Below are 17,307 nucleotides of genomic sequence, written 5' to 3' on the forward strand. Positions count from 1 at the left end.
ACTTCTCAACAGCTCCAAAACCAATTCAGACAGGATGATCCAATTGTGCTATTTAAATGATCCAATTGTGCTATTTGAATGATCCAATTGTGCTATTTTAAAAAAAACACCTTCATTTTCGATAGGATTTCTATTTAAAGCACCTAGGAGAATAAAAATGTCCTAACCTAGTACCTGATGGTGATGCTGACACTCAGGGCGACTTACTGAACTGTTCAGCTTGTAGACTCCATCCCAGATGTGTCTCTTCTGGATTATAAACCAGCTTTCATTTTCCTAGAGATGAGGAGCAGCCATTGCTTTTTATCCAAAAATCTTAAGTGTATAACCACATTTTTGTACTCTACCCTCTTGCCCTCTGCTTTGTGTAACATCTAGTCCAATGAAGAGTTCTAGACAACTCAGAAACCTGCCACATTTAGGGAATTTTGGTTGGTCCCAATGAAGGTGGCGGGCCCAACAAGTCTCTCCCCTCCGCTTTGTGAAGAAATATAATCTAGCAGATCCCTTTCCAAAAGAGGCTACATACAAGACATTTGCATACAATACATTTTTCTGACGGGCATATGGAGCCTAACGGGGGGGGGGGGGGGGAGAGAGAGAGAGAGAGTCAAGGAAGCCAGAGAAGAAATGTGCACACCTGGTATTGGGGGAGAAGCAAAAGACAGGAGCCTCAAAGGAAGATTTGGCAGCTTGGCACCTTTATTTTTAGTTTTTTAAAATTATTTAAAAAGCATAATTAGAAAGTTTCAATATACAGAAATAGTCCTAGCACACCAGTTAGACATTCCACCGCTTGACATCAGCACCGCTAAAAACGCAGCTCTCCCCCCCCCATTTAATACTCCACAGGCACCACCCACTAGCACTGTCCACCAAGTAAATCTACCACCGTGAAGTATCCTTTAACGACTGGAGTTTATGCAGCAGCACTGAGCAAAGACAAGAACCAGGAGAGGTGCTGCTAGCGGCATCCTTGGGAAAAGCATCCCATGCTTCAACATCGGAAACCGGGACTGCTGCATTGGCAAAGCTCACACCCACGCCCCCCCCCTCACAAAAGACCACTGCAATATGAGAACCATCCCCCCACCCTGTCACACAATGAGGATCCACCGTTGCTTCAGCCCGTGAGTTCCAAAACAGCACGTTCCATCATTTTCTGCGGGCCTCTTAACGCTAGCCATTCCTTCCCAATTGGTTTGCTCAGCTCACATTCTCAATTCTGGAATTAGTGAGAAGTTAACTTACAAGAGACGCACAGAGCAGACAGCTGTGGAAGATGGGCAGCTGGGATGGATGTTGTCTTTGAGAACAATTTCACCGGCCGAAACCTGTCACATTCGCCGCTTGCGTGGGAAAAGCCTGCCGTCAGACTACTTGCAATGCGATTGCACGAGGGCTTTATGCAACCATAATTGTTGATTTTTGTTATTCAAGGCAAGCAAAATAATAAGGGTTTTCAACTTAGCCCTTCTTGCATAATTCAATGTCCAAAGGGTCAGTGACGCTGGAGAGCCTCCTATCAATTTCATATTCAGGGGGAGGAAGGAATCATTTTGGTTGAAAAACATGTGCTCTCCTATAGCTTGAGCCATCTTAATATGCTAGGTGAGCTCATTTTGAAACAATGAGGAGGTAAGCCTCTGGTTATTTCCCTCCTAAAGCCCACCATAGCCATTTAAAAAAGAACAAGGGGGATAAAAACCTTTTACTTTCAGCATAACCAGATCAGAAATCCAGTCAAAACTGCACAAACCACAGCAAGAAGCCCCATCCAATACCTAAGAGACCACCTCTGGTCTGATAAAGGACACAGAAAATAGCCTGTTGACACCTGTTGGGTGCAAGCACCATTTGGAAGAGCCAGATACCCCTTCAGCTCTTAATTTGTGGGAGAAGGGAACAAAGCAAGAGTCACAGAGAATGTTGGCAGCCAGAAATGCACTTTTGAGAAATGCACATCACGTAACTGTGTGCAGAATGATGAGTGCAGGAGTGGGGAATAGTTTTTGAGAGATTTACACTTTGGTAGCTCTTAAGGATGTTATGGGAGAGAGATTCCACCGGGGTGGGGATAATACTAGTTTTAAGTCTCACATCTAATTGCCAAAAATTTCATTTCAACTGGCCAGAGAAGTTAAATTGGGATGGGGGTGGGGGAAGCCTCTCTCACCCCCTGCCAGGGAGTGTGGAGAAGAAAGAGAGCACAGCTATTCCAAGAAGTGACAAAGCTCCAGCAACACTGGCTATTCTGGAGACTGGGGAAAAAGGAATCTCAGAAGGTTGCCCACACAGCCTGAAAAAGTAGCTAAGGCCTCCATCCTAGCCTGAAGGTTAACAAAGGCTGAAGAGGAATGAATGCCAACAAGGGGCAGCTTCACTTAAGGACATTGTACTGTACTCTTTGGAGGGAGAGAAAAAATGGTGAACTCTGAAGAAGTCATGATTGGTCGATAATTAAGAAGGCAGAAGCGACAACGAGGGAGGCGCAGCTGGTTAAAGCACAATATACATTATGTACAAAACTCTTGAGATCAAAAGTCCACTTGGTAGGCAAAGTCATTTTTGTCTACAAGATGTTCTTGGGGGGGGGGGAATAAGGTAGGAAAGAGGGGGCAGAATCACCTCCATCCAATACCTCCTTGGCACTATTGTGGTAAGGTGCCTCCTGACCGAAAAAAAATGTGGAGAGAACTCATTTAAATAACGGCACAAACTGAGGGGTGTGCGGGGGGGGGGCAGGGAAGAGTCCTCCCGTGGCCTAGCCCAGTGGAATCGCCGCCTGCATCTGGCTGGAAGGGCTGAGCTGTCTGAGGGTGCAGTCTCTGCCGCAAAAGAAAAGGGCATTAGCAACACCGGGCCTTCTTCCGTTTACTGTTCTTCGTTAGCTTCACCACATCGTTCTGTTGCTGCTGCTGCTGCTTCGCTAGGTTGTCTTTTTTGGCTCGCAGAACCAACTCTGTGATGCAGTTGAACATCTGAAAAAGAAAAATGCAAGATGAGAGTGGAGAACTCTGAACAACAATAAGCAACACGCCGGAAAGCAGACCAGCAGCAGTCTCTGGCTACACCAGAAGTGGCCAGTTCTAGAATCAGGGGTACTGAAGACATTATGTTAGCTGGCCACTAACTAGAGTTAAGAGCTTGGATAATGGGATCACATGTTCCGTCCCGAGCTCCTCACCCCTCTCGACCCTCTTGTTCAGCATGGCAGCTGAACAATGTTGTCCTTGCTGAACACAAATTGAGGGGTGCTATTGAACAAGCTTTAAGAACAGGGATGCAGAAGCTCCAGATGTTGACAGATTCCCATCAGCCCCAGCCCCAGGGCCAATGATCAAGGGAGACAAGGGAAGGGGTAGTCCAACCCATGGAAGGCCACGGGTTCCCTAACCTGCTTTAAACGAGCTGCGAGGGGCAAGTGACGTGGTTCTGGATAAAAGCCTTAAGGATACTAAATGGGGAGGGGACCAGAATAAGAGGTAACTTTTGAACCACAACTCCCATCAGCCCCCAAGGTAAGGAAAGGAAATATGTGGCCTTTCACATGCTGTAGGGCTGCAACTCCCATCCCCCTGACCATCGGCCCCGCCGGTTATGCCAAAGGACTCTCTTCACCAGCCTCCAGAAGCAAGTCTATTGCTTTCTACTTTCTACATATCAGACACTCAGCAGAGAGAGGGATGCTTTCTTCACAACCATGTCAATGCCTTCTTTGGTATGTAGCCTAGAACAGTCAAGGGATCAGCAATGTGCTCATCAGAAGCAACATGTCCCCTGTGGGATTAAACGTAAGCCGCCACCTCCCATCTTTTCCTTGGTTATCACTTACTTCTTCCACATTAATGTTCTCTTTGGCGCTGGTCTCAAACAGTTGGATCCCCATCTGCCCAGCAAATTTATAGGCGTCTTCCGTCTCCACCACTTTCCGTTCTGGGTCATCATTCTTATTACCAACTGCAAGTACCAAGAAGTCATATTTAGCATTTATACAGCTCTTCAAGGTGATCAAACCCTTCATATTCTCAGTAATTCAGACAACAGCCTTATGAGGTAGAGTCATATGATGATGGCCACGTTGTAGGTTGGGATGGGGAATAGACAGAGGCTGAGAGACAGAATCTTGCTTGCATAAGACCACCTGAAAAGCTCATGGCTGAAGTGTGACATCAACTGGGACTTAAACTGAGAAATTTAAGCTGGTTCACAGCTCAATCTGCCACTAGGATTCTTTAGCTACCATGGGAAAGTGCAGTCCTATGAATCAGCCAACAGCTGGCCACACTAACATGACTCAAAGGCTGCTCAAACCAGGCAGCTTACCTAATATCCGGCACACATCGTCGCAATTCTGGTTTATTTCATGCAACCACCGCTTGACGTTCACAAAGGACTCAGCGCTCGTAACATCATAAACCACAATAACCCCGTGTGTCCCTCTGTAGTACCTGAGGAGAGAAAGAGGTGTGTTAAGGCATGTGTCTGTGACACTTTGAGATGCTTCACATGCTTGCTTATTGGGGGGGAGGGGGTGACAAGGAGAGAGAAACACCAGTATACCTGAAGCAAGCAAGATGGCTGTGAAAGGCTTGGGGTTGCCTTTAACTGCTTGGACTGGGCAAATAGAAATTGTGATAGGAATAGAAGGGCAAAAACTGGAGCCTTTGAAGTGGGGAGAGGGGAACCACACAAACAGACAATGATAGGCTGCCTAGGCTTCAGCACTGTGGGGGAAGCACATGATGCAGGAAGTAGAAGCAAGATTCTGTGGGATGCAGTGTTGGCAGAGATGGTTCAGAATCTCAGATTACCATGGAGAAGACTCTGTGAGCCATGGACAACTGCTGTCACCATGAGCTTGAAATGGATTAGAAATTCAGAAAAGAGAGATGAACACAAGAGGAAGATGTTACAGAAGGAATGATGTTTGCTGAACCAGTAATGTTACCGGCCAGCAAGCCATACTTGGGTAGGAAGTTTCCGAGCATGATAGGAATCCAACAGAACTGAGACTTGCAAGGCCCATGGAAAGATTTGATGGACAGCTTTTTTGGTGGAATGATTGTGGCATTCACAGCTGCTATTTTGTGGGGAAGGGACCACAGTTCAACATTAAGGCCTGGCACGCAGAAGGTCCCAGGTGCAAACCCCAACATGTCTGGGTGGGAAAAAATTCTCTGCCTGTCAGTCAGTGTAGACCAGGACGGGGAAACCTTTAGCCCTCCAGATACTGCTGAACCACATATCCTATCAGCCCCAGCCAGCATGGCCAATAGTCAGGGCTGACAGGAATTGCAACCCAACAACATTTGCAGGATCAAAGGTTCCCCACCCTGGAGGAAGACAATCCACCACCAGATAAACTAATAGTCTCAAATGGTGTGTAAGTCAACCTGATGTGCTAAAAGATGGGTTGTAAGACCTTTGGGCAGGGACCTGTTTATTTGCTGCCATGAACATTAGATGGTGTAGTAAAAGCAAGAGCAACCTGTAGGCAGGCTTACCACCAAGCAAATGGCACAATGTGGGGAAAGGGTAGGAATAGAAGTCAGCTTTTACATGTTAATAAGCTTATTGCGCATTAAACAGCATCTGGACTAGTCACCTGACGTCACCCTGCACACTCCCTTGGTTCCATTTCAGTAGAATTTACCAGATACAGTCTTAAGAACATCAACTGGACCACACAACTATGTTTCTTTGTTGTAACAAATAGAATAACAAAACACAGAACTAGACAATTGTAAATCAGCATGTGTATCTCACATGCTGGTTCAAACCTACTATGCGGCCTGCGGCATTTAAGCCTTCAGTCCCTCTTCAGGGTGCAACACACAGATGCATGAGTGCACACAAATCCTGGAACAATACCAACTAAATGCTGCAACCTGAACTCTGCTCATGTGCATTATTTTGGCTGAGCTTGCATGCCACTGGGAGGGGCCAAGTGACGTACAGAGCCCTGAAGCCCCACTCTCTGATCCTGCAATGTCTTGTTCAGCATTTCCTCTGACTTCTGAGATTTCCCCTTGCTCAACCCAGTCTTTATGCAAAAAGCTGAGATTCTGAGGAAACTGAATAACACATTGGATGGCTTCCCTGTGCAATTCTGGGGAACTTGAGTGCACACACCCAGTCCTGGGCATTGCCCTTTATTTACCAAGTGGATTAGGGGCAAAGGCATTCAACAACTTTTCTTGTTTGCACCCGACATCTTCTTCTGGGTATTCCACACAGGGTACTGGTTCAATTCCAAAAGAGCCCTAAGTCCAAGTCACAATGTGGTGTGTTTGCGCGTGCGCGCACACACACATACACACTTACACAATCACACACAGGAAGAGCTCTACTGACACAGCACCAGTGAGACATGCTGCAGCTGACCCACACTGCCCATTTACCAGATATTCCGCAGTGCCTGGCTGTTTTACCCCCAACACATTTTCCTGTATGAATCTGGCCCACGCAGCACAACCCTCAGAGGATATGCCTCAGGACTTGAAGGAAGTCAGGGGCCAGTTCAAGCAGCATGCTGAAAGCTTGCTGTTCATACTACTTCCTGCAGCAATAAAGAAATGCAAGATAGCAGTTTCCAAACAGGCTTTCATGTAAATTGGGGAGACCCCCACTGCACCTCAAGGTATACCGTCTAGTTAAGACATGCATTTGTCTCATTTCCAAAATATTTGTATTTGAACAATAATTGATTTCCCCTGCAGATACGCTTTATGTAAAATGAATTTCATCTGCAAATCTCATTTTATAATCTAAGTAACATGCCATCATTAACCTCTTCCTCTGCCCTGAAAAAACAGCAGACATGGAATCAGCCTAATAAAGCAAAGCTGATTTCCTGCCCTGATTTGCTCCTGTTCTGTGAACAAGCACGCCTCCTGTGTTCTGGGCAGTGCAAAGCCCTTCAGCCAATATTTTTTTAAAGCACCCATTGGTTGAAGAAAAGCCGTCGTCTTGTATACACACTACGCATTAAAGGCTTATCAACACTGCAAACTTATTCAGTGGTACCTCGGGTTAAGTACTTAATTTGTTCCGGAGGTCCGTACTTAACCTGAAACTGTTCTTAACCTGAAGCACCACTTTAGCTAATGGGGCCTCCTGCTGCTGCCGCACCGCCGGAGCACAGTTTCTGTTCTCATCCTGAAGCACTATTTCTAGGTTTGCGGAGTGTGTAACCTGAAGCGTATGTAACCTGAAGCGTATGTAAATCGAGGTACCACTGTATTGGTTTAATGCCACTAACTGCCATGGCTTACCTCAAAGAATCCTGGGAACTGTAGTTTGCAAAAGGTGCTGGGGATTTTCTGTCAGTGATCCTTATCTGCCTTACACACTTCCCAGGATTCCTTGGGGGGAGGGTAGGACTACTGAACTAGTTCAAGTCATGAGGTGGCAGTACACCCTTCCTTGCTCTATAGTAAACAACCCACTTGAGACAACAGACAACAGGATTTTAAAGACTAAAAGCTGACAGGCAAATAATCCCCATTCAAAATACACACAGAATCTGGACTCAAGTCATCCAAATTACTTCTGTAGGGCACTTCCTCTTCTCAAGCATACGCCTATTTGCAGCTAGCCACACATTTCTTTTTGTGAGCAAGTCCTGCCAGAATGCTATGACGACATCCTCAAGAACAGAACAAGTGCAAAAAGGAACTGGGACCAACAGAAAGACAACCCTCCTGCCAAGCTGCGATTCCAGCCTATACTCTTAACATTAGATCATGTTGGGAGGGGTAAGGAACTGGCAACCTTCTAGATCAGCGGTTCTCAACATGTGGGTCCCCAGATGTTGTTGGACTACAACTCCCATCATCTCTGACCACTGGTCATGCTGTCTAGGAATTATGGGAGTTGTAGTCCAACAACATCTGGGGACCCACAGGTTGAGAAACACTGCTCTAGATGATGTTGAGTTCCAAACTCCCATCAGCCCCACCCAGCAGGACCAATGGTCAAGGATGATGGGAATTGGAGTCCAAAGAATCTGGAGGGCATCACATTGGCTAACCTTGGTCTAACCACCACACAGCACAGCAACATCTCACAGGCCACAGGTTAGCAACCTCTGGAGTAGAATCACAGAATCCTCATACCCTTATAATATACCTTTATGTGGATCTTAACTGTCAATGCTTTGGAAGACAATCTTGGCAGAAAAGCTAGGTAGTAGTAGCAATAAAAATAAATATTACTGTTATTGTTGTTATTAAATAGTACCATGTGTTTATTAGGCGGCAAGTTCTCATATACTTCCTCTGGTATTGTGGAAAGGCACCTTAGCTAATAATAGGCAAACTTATTTAAGCAACTAATCATTAAAAGACAGGATGAAATCAAGTCCTTGGGTCAACTGACAATCCTACTGAAATAAACTCACGTAGACGTGATGGTCCGGAAGCGCTCCTGTCCAGCAGTATCCCAGATCTGCAGCTTGACCTTTTCTCCATTAATCTCAACTGTTCGGATTTTGAAGTCTACTCCAATTGTGGTGATGTAGCTGCCTGTTGAGGGAAGCAGCACAAACAAGAAGCAGTCAAGCTAATAAGCTCAGCTGTACATACAGAACTTCAACGGCCAACGAAAGGGAGGGCCCTGTTTTCTCACCAGAAAACATTCAAGCTTCAAACCCCGAACAATGAAAATAAAGCTTTATGTTTTGTTCAGAAATAAAGACTGCAAACCCAAAAGCATTTAACAGGGAGAAGAAAATTGTGTTGAGCTCATGCACTATTTTGAATGGAAACTTTCTCCCTAAAAGACTTTAAATCATGACATTCAGAACTTTTACATATATGTGTGTGTGTGTGTGTGTGTGTGAGAGAGAGAGAGAGAGAGAAATGTGTTGCAAGTCGCTTGGAGACCTTCAAGTAACAAGCAGCTAACAAGTTGAAATATTTATTATTATTATTATTAGTTCTGTGAGTATGTATGGGCAAATGGGGGGGGGGCATCCTTGTCCCACATGACCTGTTATCCCCAGGATCTAGGGTGATGAGCAAGGTGACTTGCCACCGGCTTCCCTGCCTTCAAGCCCCCTTCTCTTCTCCTTGAGTGTGAATAGAAGTATTCTGGAGCTCCTTGGATGGAAAGCTCCTCTGGAGCTCCTTGGATGGAAAGCTCCTCTGGAGTTGTTCTGGAGCCAGCTTACCTGAGAAAGTGTTGTCTGCAAAACGTAACAGCAGACTGCTCTTGCCAACACCTGAAAGAGAAAAGAGGGAATGCTCAAGGATGCAAACTGAACCAGAGTAGTGTATTTTATGCTTTATTTCAACCACTTTAGAACACAAAGCATGTAATGCTCTTTTTGGTGGGATACATCTAGCAACAGTAGCTTCACATATCTGGGACTCTTAAAGGTAAAGGTACCCCTGACCGTTAGGTCCAGTTGCGGAAGACTCTGGGGTTGCGTGCTCATCTCGCTCTATAGGCCGAGGGAGCTGGCGTTTGTCCGCAGACATGGCCAGCGTGACTAAGTCGCTTCTGGCGAACCAGAGCAGCTCATGGAAATGCCGTTTACCTTCCCGCCGGAGCAGTATCTATTTATCTCTTAGGTGTACCCAAATCTGCTTACTAGAGGCAAATGCTTTAGGTTTTCTGGTGAGCAGGTAACACAGATAATCACACCCAGGAGCTCTTATTTGGCTACAGTTTGGAGAAGATTAAGAAACAGGAATCCTTCTTAAGCAGCAGGACAGATTCTACCAATCCCCCACATCATACAAGCCCCCAACACAAATGAGCAGATCTCTAACTTGAGTCCTCTGCAGGTGCCAGATAGGGGAGGGAACTGGGTAGTGTCTATGAATAATGGTTGGCTAAAAAGCCATGGGAAGGGGCCACTAGGATATCATTATATGAGCTGGTTCTTAATGACATTGTATGTTGCCAACAAACAAGAAAAAAGTGAAGAACTCAGGACAGAGGCTCAATGAATGATTCATTTTAACTCTTGTAATTAAAGTTTTGTTATATATACTATTTTCTATTTATAAGCTACCTTGGCAAGACTGCAGTCTTGAAGAGCAATTCAAAAAAACATTCTAAATGAATAAATGAACAGTATTACTAGGGGTGGGAAGGGACAGGAAGAATAGCTGCTATAGTTCATGCAGGAACCACATACGAGTCCTCATTATATCATGGAAATCTCTCCATGTTACCTTTTCTGGTTCAGAAGGTTTACCCCTTACAGGATCGATTGCAAAGGATAAACAAGATAAGAAGTGTATAGTTTCTGTGGACTAGGACAAGCAGCATACAATGTACATTATATAAGCATGTGTTCCTAAGGCCTACAAACCATTTTTTCAAGAGAACGGTAACATTAATATTGGGATTAAATGGTACACCTTTTGTTTTTACCTAATTGGGATTAAATGGAATTTCTGATACTGGATTGCATTTAGCCAGATGATGACCAACCACTGAATACTACCTGACCACTGTACCTGTAATGATTTGGGAAGCCAGTCATACCACCCTTTGCACAAGCCACGGGGGCGGGGGAAGTTTACAATAAAATCAAATAAGATAATAGTACATAAAATCCATAAACAACACAATCCTTCAAATCACCACCATTCTTAACAAATCACTAAACAACAGTTACTAATAGTGGCAACAACTAATTCATTTGTCTCATTGGGTCCCCAAATGGTCCGTGAAAAAACGTTATGTCTTAACCAACTGGCAAAGAACTGAGGCCAGATGCACTTCATTATAGAGGGAGTCTCACATGCAAGGAGCCACCCCTGAAAAGCCCCTGCAAGCACTGAAGAGAAGCCTCCTGCTTTTCTGTCATCTTTCAATTTTTTGAGTGAGTGCAGAAGCCTGGAAAAAATAAACATGGGCATATGAAGCTGCCTTATCCTGTCAGACCATTAGTTGACCTAGCTCAGAATGGTCTAGACTCTATCCCAACCAGGCCTTTGCCCTTTTAAAATTTGGGGTTTTGGGGGAGGGATTATTGGGTATTTTTATTATGTATTTTGTGGTTTTGTATTTTGATTTTATTCTGTGACCCACCCTGACACCTCCAGATATAGAGAGGTATATAAATACAATTATTATTATTATTATTAATAACAATAACAATAATGATGGCTGGCAGCAGCTCTCAGAGGTATGTTGTCATCACCCACTGTCTGATCCTTTTGTAACTGGAAATGCCAGATGCTGTTAGAATAGCGTTCCAGTGCTTGGCGGGGCAATACAGCCAACTGTTTTACTACAGTGTTGCATGGGCTCTGTGCTAAGCTACCATTTGGTAACTGGTCATCTAGATGCACCAGTTTTTAAGACATTTTAGAGCAGTAAATGGATGAAGAGTGGCTAAACTGTAAACTGCAGAAAGATCTCCCACAGCAGAGCCAAGGGAGCAGATGGAAAACTTGCACAGATTAGTGCCACTTCATACATTATGCATTCCCTACACAGGCAGCATTTTCATGTATGAATTAAACAGCGTGAAGCATTTTACACAGCACATGTCAAGCATTCAAAACCTTTCACGTACATTATCTCAGTAATCCCAACAACTATCTGAGGAGGTAGGCTAGTATTATCTGTATACCGCAGGTGAGGAGTGGGCTGAAATAATATAATCTTGCCTCTAGCCCCCTAATGAGTTTGTGGTTGAGGTGAGATTGCAAAGGAACATTTCCTGGCTCATACACAGCTACTATTGCTAATATTAAATCCTTAAAATGTTTTCTAGAGGCATTTATAAACTGTATGCAAAAGAAGAAAAGGGAGGCAGGCTCTGCTCTTGGGTTTACAGTCTAAGTAAGACTAGACACAAAAGGAACGGGGAAATGTAAAACAGCTCTTACAAATGTTAGCTCTGGGAACAGAGAATTGCTTTTAATTAACCAACACCGGAGGTCTCTAAGCTCTCATAGGATGGCCTACAAATCTAAACACCTACATTTCACAGTTGCTTCCTTCCCCATCCCATCAACCAGGTACCTCACACTCACAATGCAAACTGTATGTCGTGCAATCATTACAGAGAGAATTCTCATAGGCTATTCCATTTTTATAGAATGTCCTTTCTCTGAAGGACCACCAAACTGAAAATAGTTCAGAGGCAGGGCAAGACCTTCCTGGTTTTTAAACTAGTTGTGGTTGAAGGGCTGCTTGCTTGGGAAGCGGGTGCTCAAATCCACATTCAGTTTTGAAACTCACAGAGGAAATAATTCCCTTTCCATCTAACCTGCTCAGCTCAATTATTGTGAGGCCACTACTCTAAGCTCTTTGGGAGGAAGGGCAGGAAACAATTGATATTAAGCCAAATTACATGTAACGTCGCTGCCAGTACTTGGACCTTGTCACCTGTGCTTGTCCTCCAAACTCTCCACCATTTCAGCATTTAAAATGCAATCTAGCTGGGACGGAGACCTATCCTTTCTGCAACACCACGCTCTAAGGTGTCGTGTATATGAATGGTGCTCCATGAATAGAAATGACAACGCGTAGGCGATTCTAACCTTTGGGTAAATGTTTGGTGGCCATGGAGATTAAGAGGAAGCATATTTAAAATTTACTTGTTATTTCCAGTTACTTGGTCTCCTCTTATAACATCTATGAGATACTTTTTTAAAAAATCTGCAAAATACTTTACAGTCTTACATTCATTATTATTCCTCACATTCAAATCTACCCTCTCCCTCCAAGGAACTCAGGGCATAATAAATAACAGTCTCCCCTGCTCCTATTTTATTCTCACTACAAGCGTTGAAAGTATGCTGAGGGTTAAGAGCAAGTGGAGATGAACCCAGTGAAAACCTGTCTTGAACTACACCTGTGTTCAGGTATCCTTGTTTTCACCCTTGAGATGTTCGACAACATGCAGACAGCTGGCATGGCATAGTGTCTAAGAGAGTTGTAGCCCAGCAGTTTACTCATACATGCCCCACTGTTTTTGAAGAGTCTTACTCAGAGGAAAGTAAGCATAGGATTGAAACCTCATTTACAAATCAGGAAGCTCTTGGTTCAGAATGTGTCCTCTACCACAAACACACTAGGTAACCTAAGGCAAGCTGTTTCCTCTCTTTCAGACTTGCAACTTGGAGATACTACTGACCTACCTTTCAAGGCTGTTACAAGTATCACAGCAAGAACATGCACGAGGTAACCAGTCTGTGTGGTGTAGTGGTCCAGGGATGGTCAACGGTGTGCCCTTCAAATGTTTTGGACTACAACTCCTATCATCCTCTACCATTGGATATGATGTCTGGGGCTGATGGGAGTTGTAGTCCAAAACATCTGGAGGATGCCACGGTCAAATACAAGATTAGGCAGTCAAATACAAGAGATATCAGAGCTCCAAGTCTTCATTTACCCGCTAAGTGACATAGGGCAGGTCACTTTGTCTAAGCTACCTCACAAGATTGCTGTGAGGATAATACAGCAGACAAGAGATAAATATGCATGCCACACTGACCTCCTTGGGGGAAAAGGGGGGGATATAAAAATGTATCATTTATTTATTTACAATACTTATATTCTGCTTTATGGGCCTGAGCAGCTCTCAAAGCAATTTAGAAAAGTTTCTCATAAAAATAATCAAGTCTGATATCAGGAAAAGAAATAGTATGGTTCCCTCTAGGGTGCCAAGATTATTTGAGTGGCATTGCCTGCCCTCATCCTTGGGCTTCCATGGCATTGTCCTTCAGGCCTCTGTTTACTAGGCAGCAGAGCCCACAGAGTGGGGCTGAGCAGTTAGAACAGAGGACAGAAGGAGGCAACTGTTTTAACTGATTCTAAAACTGTACTGTATTTTTGTATTACGGTTACCTGCCCTTTGCTTAGAAACAAATAACATAAAGGAGGGACAGAATAAGCATAATAATATACTGCTGCTTTACAAAGAAATACTCTGCTACCTCTTCTTGACATTCCAAACAAGAGCTCCAGGAAATACACACATACATAAATAGAATATTGTTTTGCAGTAGAAACATACATTCATTTCTCTGACATGCCCCCTCCAATCTTCCACAGGCTAGCTCTTCCCATTCCAGTTTCTTTATTAATTAATTACAAACATTAATATCCAACTTTTCATCCAAGGAACTCAAGTTGCAGTTTGTAGCTTCCCACCCCCAGCAGTTTATCCTCACAACAACCTTGCAAGGTAGGTTAGGCTGAGAGGTACAATGACTGACCCAAGGTCACTGATTGAGTCTCACCCTGACTGAACAGGGGATTTGAAACCTGACCACCTCAGGTCCTAACCCAGCTGTAGCCAACCTGGCACCCTCCAGATGTTGTTGAACTACAACTCCTATCAATCCCGGCCAACTACTGTATTCCTACTATACTAGCTCATTGTTTCTTATACTGTGTTCTGTCCCAGGGATGGGAAACTTTGGTTCTCCAGATGTTTTACATCTCCCACCCTTGCTGATCACTGACCTTGCTGGATGGGGTTGATGGGAGCTGTAGTCCAACAGCATTCAGAGTGCTTTAACCACTAGGAAACACTAGCTCTAGAGTCACCCTGCTTCCTCAAAGAAACCTCTGGGGTCCGTCCCCCCGTCCCCCGCACCTTACAAACAATACTCTTAAAAGCTCCAGGGTACTGATACATACATTAATAAATAGAAAATGAAGAGGGGGAGGGGGTAAACAGATATTATTATTCTCACTTCCCCCACCCCTTGGGGATCAAATCCCTACTCGGCCACGATGAAGCTCACTGGATGACCTTGGGCCAGGCACGCTCCCTCTCAGGCTAGCCTACCTCAGGGGGTTGTTGTGAGGATCAAATGGGGAGAAGTTACGCACGCCACCTTGAGCTCCTTGGAGAAAAAGGGCCGTATACAAAATGCAATGCAATAAATAAACCCCCTCTCCCCCTCCCTGACTTCCCCACTCTCCCCAAAGCTGATGCTGCCCCCCCCAATGCCCAGATGCCCCCCCGGCTCTTCCGCCTCACACATCCTCCTCCCCGCTTTTCCTTCCTTCGAGGCTCTTCCGCTCCCTCCCTCCGTGCGGGCCGGGCCGAACTTCCTACCCTACCTCCCACCCCCGGCCCGTGCCCCGCCCCCTCCTCTCCCCCTCCCCCACCCTGCCTCACCGCTGTCGCCGATGATGAGGAGCTTGAAGAGGTGGTCGTAGTCCCGGGCCATGGCCGGCGAGGCTGGGGGAGGGGAGGACCGCCGGGCGCCCCTGGTGCCGTCGCGGGAAGGCCGAGTTCTCCTCAGGCGGCGGCGGCAGCGGCAACAGCGGCGCCTCCTCCTCACGAAGCCGACCCAGCAGCCGGAACTGACAGAAGCGGCGGCAAAGCAAGCGACGGCGACACCCGCCCCCTCCCCTTAGTCCGCCGTCTCGCTCTTCCGCACCAAGGCGCATGCGCGCCGCGCCGCCCGGGCAGCTGGAAAAACCGCCAGCTGCTCGAGCGCGGCTCGCAGCGCACGCGCGGCTCCGCCCCCTTTGGCCTGCCCTGCCGCTTCCTTTCTTCTTCCTCGCTCTCATTCGCTTCCTCTGCCCTTGCTCGACATGGCGGCCGGAGCGACCATTCCCGTACTTCTTTCTTGCTCGGCGTATTAATACGCGTGCGCACGGAACGGGAAGCGGGTGCGGGGGGGGGAGTCACCTAATGGGAAGCGGCAAGGAGAGTTGGTTGGCACCTTGCCATGCGCCGCCTGCGGACGCCTCTGTCATCTCACCTGACAGGTTTCCCTGACAGGGGTAAGAGAGCGTCTTGACAGGATCTAGTTCACCAAACGTAGCTTCTGGAAACTCTGTTAACTGTATAGTGTGCGGAGGGGAGAGTGCCCCTGAGGGTGTGCAGAGTGCCTTCACTTCACCACATCAGTGAGCTGCCAGTCAAGGTGGGATGAACCATCATGACACTGCGCTCCTGAGAACATAAGAAGAGTCTGCTGGATCAGGCCAATGGCTCATCAAGACCAGCATTTCTAAAACAGGTCCTGAAGCCAAAGGCTACATCGGTACCCACATCTTCTAAAGTGGGATCACTATGGGGGCCGGGATGAGGCAGGGGCACGTCATACACTGACAGCTCCCACTGACAGTGGCCACATTCACAACATGCATTTAAAGCCCTGTAATACCACTTTGAACAGTTATTGTTTTCCCCAAAGAATCCTGGGAATTGTAGTCTGTTAAGGGTTGAGAGTTGTACAGTGGTACCTTGGTTCTCAAACTTAATCAGTTCCGGAAGTCTTTTCCAAAACCAATGCGTTCCAAACCAAGGCCTGCTTTCACATTGAAAGTACAGTGGAACCTCGGGTTGCGGACGTAATCCGTGATGGAGGCACATCCGCAACCCGCAGCATTCGCATCCTGAAGCACCGCTTCTGCGCAGGTGTGATTTGGTGCTTCTGCACATGCACAAAGCGTGATTTAGTGCTTCTGCGTGAGCAGCGAAACCCGGAAGTAACCTGGTCCGGTACTCCGGGTTTCCCATGGTCCGCAACCCAAAAACACGTAACCTGAAGCGGTCGTAACATGAGGTATGACTGTAATGCAAAACAGATTAATCCATTCCAGACTTTTAAAAACAACCCCTAAAACAGCAATTTAACATGAATTTTACTATCTAACGACACCATTGATCCATAAAATGAAAAAAATAATCAATGTACTATAAAATAAATAAGGCAGTATTGTAGATGATAAAAATCATCATCCACACAGTCACAAAAACAAATTAACCAGAAAAGCCTCAGAAACAAAAATGCAAAATAAATAGCAAAAACAAAAGTGCCAAACTTAATCCATTCTGGAAGCCCGTTTGACTTCCGAAATGTTCAAAAACCAAGGCGCAGCTTCTGATTGGTGCAGGTGCCCTGGAAACAATAGCCGACAACTGCAACGGCCATTTGGCTTCCGAAAAACCTTCAAAAACTGGAACACTTACTTCCGGGTTTTCGGTGTTTGAGAACCAAGGTTTTTGAGAACCTTAGTGCCCTGCTACCAAGTTTTAGGCCTGATGACTGGCCACACAGAGGTAAAAGTGGGACTCAAGTTGCCTCCAGACTCTCACTATTTTGTGTTTGCCCAGTCAAAGTGCTCTGTCACCCCAGTGCAACAAATTTGCTTAAAAAATAAAACTAAACAGCAACAGACTTTTGCATGGGGGAAATGCACTGAAAAGTGGGGGATAAATGATAAATGGGAAAACATAGCCACAAAAGAAAGAAATCAGGATGAATGCTCATTGTCATATAACCTCCCCGCAAACTATAATTAAATATTTAGTGAAGACACGACACACTCTAACCTCTGTTCAAGCTTTGTGAAATCAAA

The 17,307-nt window shown here is 45.6% G+C and overlaps 1 protein-coding gene across 2 annotated transcripts; it reads right to left on the reverse strand.

Moving 5' to 3' along the window:
- Positions 1 to 679: 679 nt before the first annotated feature.
- On the reverse strand, positions 680 to 15,382 carry RAB35 (RAB35, member RAS oncogene family). 2 transcript variants are annotated; one of them, XM_081175200.1, is made up of 6 exons: positions 15,110 to 15,371; positions 9,176 to 9,226; positions 8,405 to 8,528; positions 4,327 to 4,451; positions 3,836 to 3,960; positions 680 to 2,981 (listed from the first exon to the last, which is right to left on the reverse strand). In XM_081175200.1, the coding sequence occupies exons 1-6, from the start codon at positions 15,159 to 15,161 to the stop codon at positions 2,850 to 2,852; spliced, it is 609 nt and encodes a 202-aa protein (XP_081031326.1). In that variant the 5' UTR covers positions 15,162 to 15,371; the 3' UTR covers positions 680 to 2,849. The 2 variants fall into 2 exon arrangements, with proteins under 2 accessions (XP_081031326.1, XP_081031327.1); XM_081175201.1 differs by lacking the exon at positions 3,836 to 3,960 and having other exon boundaries at positions 15,110 to 15,382.
- Between the last annotated feature and the right edge of the window lie 1,925 nt (positions 15,383 to 17,307).

The sequence above is a fragment of the Podarcis bocagei genome, assembly GCF_964188305.1.
Source record: "Podarcis bocagei genome assembly, chromosome: 16".
NCBI classification, from domain to species: Eukaryota; Metazoa; Chordata; class Lepidosauria; order Squamata; family Lacertidae; genus Podarcis; species Podarcis bocagei.